Source organism: Helianthus annuus, chromosome 6, assembly GCF_002127325.2.
Source record: "Helianthus annuus cultivar XRQ/B chromosome 6, HanXRQr2.0-SUNRISE, whole genome shotgun sequence".
In the NCBI taxonomy this organism is placed as follows: Eukaryota; Viridiplantae; Streptophyta; class Magnoliopsida; order Asterales; family Asteraceae; genus Helianthus; species Helianthus annuus.
Window position 1 is genome coordinate 69051530 of NC_035438.2, and position 7546 is coordinate 69059075.

A 7546-nucleotide genomic window follows, 5' to 3' on the forward strand; every position below is an offset into this window, starting at 1 on the left:
TAAACGAATTGAAATAATTAGTGATTTTAATATTATAATAATATATAGTTTTTTAAATATTTTTATTATTTTAATATTATAATAGGTAAAGGATCCTGTACAAAGTCCTACTTTTGTAAGAAGTGTGAGAAATAATTTGGGGATGACAAGTGTTCTTTATCTTAATTAATTCAAAAGGGTACATTAGTAATTTACCTTTCTTACCAATTAATTGTGTGTAACGGTTTTGGAGTAAATTTAGGAGATACATATCTTTTTGGTTTATACATGATCTCCTATATACTGATCGTAATTCTCATTATAAAATCGACGCCATTATTTAATTGATGAACGTAAGGATTTTGATCACAGCAATTCTCAAGTTTTATTTAATTCTCGAAATACACACAACGGATCGTGGTGATGCAAGTATACTCGTGAGGTTTTATAATATTAAAGGGTTATATACATAAAGCTTCGATCTTGAATTGGTGTTTTAATTTTTTTTGGATTCCAGATAAAACACTATGACTTGAACCATGGCGTGGTGTTTTATCTGGAGACATTGTTCATGGCGTGGTGTTTTAAACATCTGGAGACAAAACACCACGCCATGAACAATGTCTCCAGATAAAACACCACACCATGAACAATGTCTCCAGATAAAACACCACGCCATGAACAATGTCTCAAGATGTTTAAAACACCACGCCATGAACAGTGTCTCCAGATAAAACACCACGCCATGAACAATGTCTCCAGATAAAACACCACCCCATGAACAATGTCTCCAGATAAAACACCACGCCATGAACAATGTCTCCAGATGTTTAAAACACCACGCCATGAACAGTGTCTCTAGATAAAACACCACACCATGAACAGTGTCTCCAGATAAAACACCACGCCATGAACAATGTCTCCAGATAAAACACTACGCCATGAACAATGTCTCCAGATAAAACACCACGTCATGAATCTGATTACAGTTATTCTAAACGTAAAACACCACGCATTGAATCTTATATAAAACAAAGAGGCTTCCGATTTAGATCTTGGTCATTAATTCCGATATTTAAGGAAAAAAGGAGTGAATGTAGGTGTTTTTTGTTGTGTAGAATACGGTTACCATATTTGAAACATTGAAAAAGACACTATTGCCCTTCAATTTTACATAAGGTCCCTCTAATTAAAACACAATTTACATTTTTATACCCTATTGATCTCAACCATTAGATCAAATATCCAATGGTTTAAAACACTTCTTACCCTTCTCACATTTTAAACACTTTTTACCATATCCCTACCCTATTATAATAATAGTTATTTTCTTTACTTTTTTACTTTGATCCTTTTTTTAATATCAGGGGTTGGGATAAGTTTGGTGTCAACCGGTATCGAACCAGTACTGGTATCGAAAATACCGGTACGGTCCTTTTCAGTATCAATACATGAAGGTAAAAACCGGCACTAATACAGAAAACGCCAAAAGTTGGTGTCGAATTGATATTGGAAATCTTTTGGTTCGGGAAATTCAGTGCTGCTACCCGGTGCCATTTACTCATCCCTGATCAAGGTTACCGTACGAACAACGGTATCGCACAACTTTTTTTTGTTGATTTTCTTCAACTTTTAATTTTTTCTTTTTTAGTTTCAGGGGTAGGGATGAGCTCGGTGCCAACCGATACAGAATCGGTACTGATACCGAAAATACCGGTTAGGGTACCAGTATATGAAGGTAAAATAGGTAGTGAACCGGTACCAGGAACGCCAAAAGTCGGTACCGAATTGGTACTTAATATCTTTCGACTTATAAACCGTGCCCATCTCCAGGTTTTACATAACCGACATCTGTCAGTCTTCCTCATTTTCAAAACACCAATCTATGAGTGGGCATGCGTGGTCTGCAAGTGTTTTAATTTTTCTTTACTTCTTTTTTTGACCTCTTGTTACAAACCACAACCACAAAACTACCGCCAATGTTGGTTGAGACAGAGGGAGATAGGGTTCCGCCTCTAGGCGATGGAGAGGAGACGGGTCTGTCTTCAAAGAAATAGAGGTAGAGTGTGACGGTGGTGTGAAAAGACGAACCAACATCAGTGGTTGATGTTGTGCTCAGACATCGGTTGGTTCAGCGATGGTTACATTGTCTCCACCCCACCGTCGGGTACTAGGGCAGAACAATAGAGAAGTTGCAGATTTGATGGAGCGATGGTGGTTGGTTCCGACCGCAGGATCTGGTTTAGACAATTTTTTTTGGTTATGGAGGAGATGGTGTTGTTTGTTTTCGGAGGAGATGACCGGTCCTGGTCGGAGACGGTGACGAGATAGTGGCAATTGTGGTCTGCATATGAAGTTAGTAACAGATAGAAGATGGGTGGGTTTGGTTGAGAGAGATAAAAGTGGGGGAATAAATTGAAAAATAATGTAAAATTGTAAAGCTTCCTTGATTGAAATGTTTTGAGATCTTTGTTACACTATTGGTGAAGATATTGGATTTTTCGTTGATTTATCAATTTATTATATTGTAATTTTCAGCTTTTATAAATGTACTTTACAATAGAATTGTTCCAACAATATCGAGTACAACGTCAAATCCGACCGAACATAGGTACCAGCATTGGTGCTATTAGAACCGTTATTGATATTCATTTTTATGGTTTTGGTTGATTTAAAAAATGTGTCGCCATACCCTTGCGCCTTGCTTATTTTTATCTACATTTTCAATCTATCGTGAGCGTGACTAACTACCCGCTACTAATTTACTTTGCTACCTCTAAACTTTAATGATTATCATATGGTCCGTGAACTATCGTCATTGCTACGCGTTCTACACATGTTGCATCTCCGCCGCAACGCGCGTCTCAGAAACCAACTAGTTTTATACTTGAAATTGAAATCATGATCATGATACCTACCATTCACCACCCTAGTTAATTAAGTAGAGATATAATTTGAAAATAATATTGGGCCTGGACTTTAAAAACCCATTTAACGGCCCAAACATCGAACAGTTTGACCTTTCCGTCTTTTACAACTAATCGAAACATATCGGAGGCCAGCCAAGCCAGAGGTGGTTCAATCAATTCAATTTCAATGGCGACATCAAAAATTGTAAAAGCGATCTTAGATCCAAAAACCAACTGGTTCGCTGCTGTGCACAAGAAAACAATCGAAACTCGCCTTCGCAAATACGGTAAGATTTTCAACATATTTGTATTGTTTGTTATTTTTAGGGCTTTTTGGTAATTTAGTCATGTTTAGGTTTGCGATATGATGATTTGTATGATCCGATGGAGTCGCTGGATATTAAGGAAGCGTTGAATAGGTTGCCTCGTGAGATTGTTGATGCCAGAAACCAGCGTCTGTTACGTGCTATGGATTTGTCCATGAAACATGAGTATCTTTCTCCAGAGCTTCAGGTTTGTATCTTTTTGATTGTTTAGTGTGTTGGTTTATGTGTTTAGGTGATTGATGTTGGTTGTAAAGATACAATTGAATTGATTAAACATTTTAATTAATTGTTGTGATTTGATTAATATAATGCACGATTAGACGCTAGGCGGCATATGGGGGGGGGATTTGTTGTCTAATAGGCTGTTTAGGGTTTACATATAGGTTATTTAGATGTTAAACTATATATTTGGGAAAATGATGCTTGAAACCTATGGGATATGTAAAAAAAATAGATATTAATAAAGCGTAAGAAAAGCGGTGCGGCTCAAGTGTTTTAAAACCAAGTCTAATATTAAGAGCACTTTGTAAACTGTGTGTGATGTATTTTGTTATTGTTACAGGCCCAGCAGACCCCTTTTAGGAGTTATCTGAGTGACATGCTTGCCCTGGTAAGTGGATAATCATTTGACTCTTTCATTTGGATATATGTTTCATTAGAAACTGTTTATTTCTATTGTGCTACTCATAGTTTTAAAAAACGGCTGAGGTGTGCGCCTCAAGGCGCGCCTCAGGGGGGTTATGTTGTACATGCGCCTTAGAGGGGCTGAGGCGCTAAAAAGGTTGCGCCTCAGGTGCGCCTCAAGGGTTTTTGATACGTGTTTTTGATGTTTTTGAATTTTGAGTCAATTTCAAGCAATTTATGTCTTTTTTATGTGTGTTTTTGATCATTTTGATGAATTTGATGATGAATTTACTCAATTTAGTTAGTATTATTATTTTTGAAAGATATACAATTTTTATATTTATTTTTTAATTCCGCCTCGGGCTTACGCTTTGGTTCGCCTCGAGGCTTATGCCTCGTGAGGCGAAGGGAAAACGCCTCAAAACTTGTTTCCGTTCTTTTAAACCTTGGTGCTACTTGTGGTTTCATGTTCTTATATTCTTGACTTTTGCACGTCGACTATTGTATGCTAGTCATATTGAAGAAGGTGCTTGACTGAATGACTGCCCTGGTTATGAAATGTTGGTTTGCCATTTTTACTTTATTATTTCATCCATGCTAGTTTTTTTTATGTAGGCAAGGTCACATCTGAAGAAGATATTGAAACAGGACCTGTAGAAAAGTTTTTAAGTTTAGTTAGAGTAGCGTGGATATGTTACATGTTATCTTTTCATACGCATTCAATCATTACAAAGGGCACTTAAGGCAATAGAGTATTTTTTTTCATTAATAGAGCGAAAGGATGGTTTCTTTGCTAACTAGCATGCACCAGCTATCAAGCGGTGGTTTTTAACTTTATAATTTGATGACATTAACTAGCATGCAAACCAGCCATATTGGTAATGAAGAAGTTAAAATACGATGACATTAGAAATTTTATAGGTTTTGAAGAAGTTAAAATATGATGACTTTAGAAAAAAAGCTATGCATTAGCGATGCATCATTTCTGTTGAGCAAGTCTGCAAAGGTTGATTGTGATATGGATCTATGATTGGGCCGTTAGTGGGTCTCATTTTAAGTGTTGGTTGGGTTTTTATTTGGGCCTTAGGATGGCAATGGGATGGATTTGGATTGTCCAATTTGTTCGGCCCTAGTTAGTATTGTGTTTTGGGTTGGTTTGATTAATGTTCCAGGATTGGCCAATGTCTAGTTTTGTATTTCCATATTTCCATCAATCTTTTTATTAATATTTTTATCCGGGTACCGTTCCTTTATAAAATAAAAAGGTTAAGTGTGATGCACATTTAAGTATCTAAGAGCGACATTAGAGGAACTAGCATACTCGTATAATGAAATGAAATCCGTTGCAAACTTGCAACCGCAAAAGCTTTTGGAGCTTGGGATCCTAAAAGTAAAAAAAAAATGCTGTTAAAAAAGTAAAACATCTTTCGTCCCTTATATTATTATATTGTTAATTATCTGAAACGAGGTTTCGGCTTATGAATCACTGCAGGTCGAGAGGGAGAAAGCAGAACGCCAAGCCTTGGGAGCATTGCCTCTCCAGCAGCGCACCATACCCTAGTTTCTTTCGTTTATCATCTGCCAATCACTTGGTAAGAAAACCAGTGTTTTGAACTATAGCTGTAATAATACTGTTGTTACTTGATATTATTTTCATTTATGCTCTGCCAGCATGCTGTTGATGGTTCATATATTCAACATCGTCTGGTGATGTAAGCATATACATGTGTCGTTGCATGTAAAAGTTTATGCAACTTAAATGGTTTCTTGTTTTTAACTTTGTTTCAGAATAATTTGTTTGCCATTGTTGTTGCTTGCATGTTTCCAAAATGTTATTCTGTGATTTCAGTTTACAGTAAGTTTAGTTACATCTTAAAATCTTTTGCTATGCATACATTCAAATACTTCTTTTAATGATTGAACTGAGAAAATAAAGTGACCACAATTAACTAAAAACACACTGCTGACACCCCAGTCTATCACCAGCAGCAGCTGGCTGCAGTCAAAAGGGTCTGTTCCCTCTCTTGGCTCCAATCAGCGTCCCCAAGAGCCTGCTTTTGTAACCGTGACGCTCCAATACTGTCGCTTGAGACTGGGGATGGATCAATACTGGTATCAAAAACACCGAACCCAAAATCAGTAAAACACAAGTATTATACCGATTATACCGTACATGTAGTTCAAAAGTACCTAAAAGTAGGGATGAGAAAGTACCGAATAACGGTGCTTACCAACCGGTACTAACCGAATATATATACTGTACGCTATTTGATTTTGAAATTAGCCCAACTTCGTTATCGGTGCTATGCATTTCGGTACATATTAAGGATTTTTAACGGTGCTGTACCGTACCAGTACCTACCAAATATATGTGGTACAGTATTTGGTGGTTTTAGCTAAGTTTTGATATCGGTGCTACGCGGTACGATACTTCGGTCCGGTACAGTACCAATCTCATTCCTACCAAAAGTAACGAAACCGACTAGTTGCGAATTGAAAACCATAAGAAAAGATACCGGTACAGATTTTGTTCGGCGTGATCAGTACGATACTGGCACTCGGTAAAAAATGTTCATCCCTTTTGCGAGACCCCCTAAACAGCTGCCCTGTTTCTTATTTAACATCCCTTTTGCGAGACCCCCTATACTCTACGTTATTAGCGTAAATTAAATCCAGCCCATAATAATTAATTATTAGCCCAACTAGTTTAGTACTTTAGTTAACCCAAATTAATTATTGTAGTCCAAACATTCTAACTTAGTTTGGAGAGATTGGTATAGGTTCCCTTTGTATATGATGTAATTGGTTTGTGGTGTGGTCCTATGCTTTTTGGTCAAGCCGGCCGTTTTTTAATGAAGTATACCCTTCAAAAAAAAAAATTATGTGAATTTAAGTCTTAGCCTATTAAATAACCCATTAAATAACTATGTATATCTTTTGAGGCTCATTTAATTATTGTCCCACTTTGGTCGATTTAGCTCGTTTTTCACCTTAAACTTGCGTAAAAGTAAAACACTTCAAAGTAACATAAATTTAAGCAAATAATGTATACCATAAGACGTGTGTAATATACATCAATCAGCTGACACAAGGTTTTTTTTTTTTTTTTTTTTTTTTTTTTTTTTTTTTTTTTTTTTTTTTTTGTTAATTGATGCTTCTGGGTGCGAGAATCGTTAATATTATCCCTTTACCTCTATGCATCTGAAGTGTTACGGTGTTTCTCAAGACTCGAGTGTTTTTAGAAATAAAACGTCAACTTGACCAGTTATAATCGCATATACTCGGTTGTTTAAAGTTTTAATGAGAGCTTAGCTGTTAAAATTAGAAAATAAAGAGAATGCGTCCAAACTTCGTTATATAAAATGAGTGGTAATTTGCAACTTTTTGAGGTGTTTTACCCGTAAATATCGGTACTGAAAAACGGAAAAAGTTGGTATCGGTACCGAATATACCCAGTTCGGTACCGGTACCCGATACCAAATGCTCATCTCTACTTAGTTATTGCTGATGATTAGCTTATGTCAGCAATAACTAAGTTACTATTGATTGCATAGTAAGAGCATTCACATCCAACCCCCTAAAATTATACATACATTCCACTAAAAAACAACTCCTATATCAATATATTTTCACTAAAAACAAATACTTTTTCTCTCTCCTTTTCAATTAAATAATATTTTTATACCTTTATCATTATATTTTTCTCTC

General features: G+C 36.2%; 1 protein-coding gene across 1 annotated transcript; it reads left to right on the forward strand.

The window, feature by feature from the left end:
- The first annotated feature begins 3014 nt into the window (after window positions 1–3014).
- Window positions 3015–5661, forward strand: LOC110865582 (cytochrome b-c1 complex subunit 7-2, mitochondrial). Its single transcript, XM_022114878.2, has 4 exons — window positions 3015–3175; window positions 3244–3401; window positions 3777–3824; window positions 5331–5661. The coding sequence occupies exons 1-4, from the start codon at window positions 3076–3078 to the stop codon at window positions 5397–5399; spliced, it is 375 nt and encodes a 124-aa protein (XP_021970570.1). The 5' UTR covers window positions 3015–3075; the 3' UTR covers window positions 5400–5661.
- Window positions 5662–7546: the final 1885 nt, after the last annotated feature.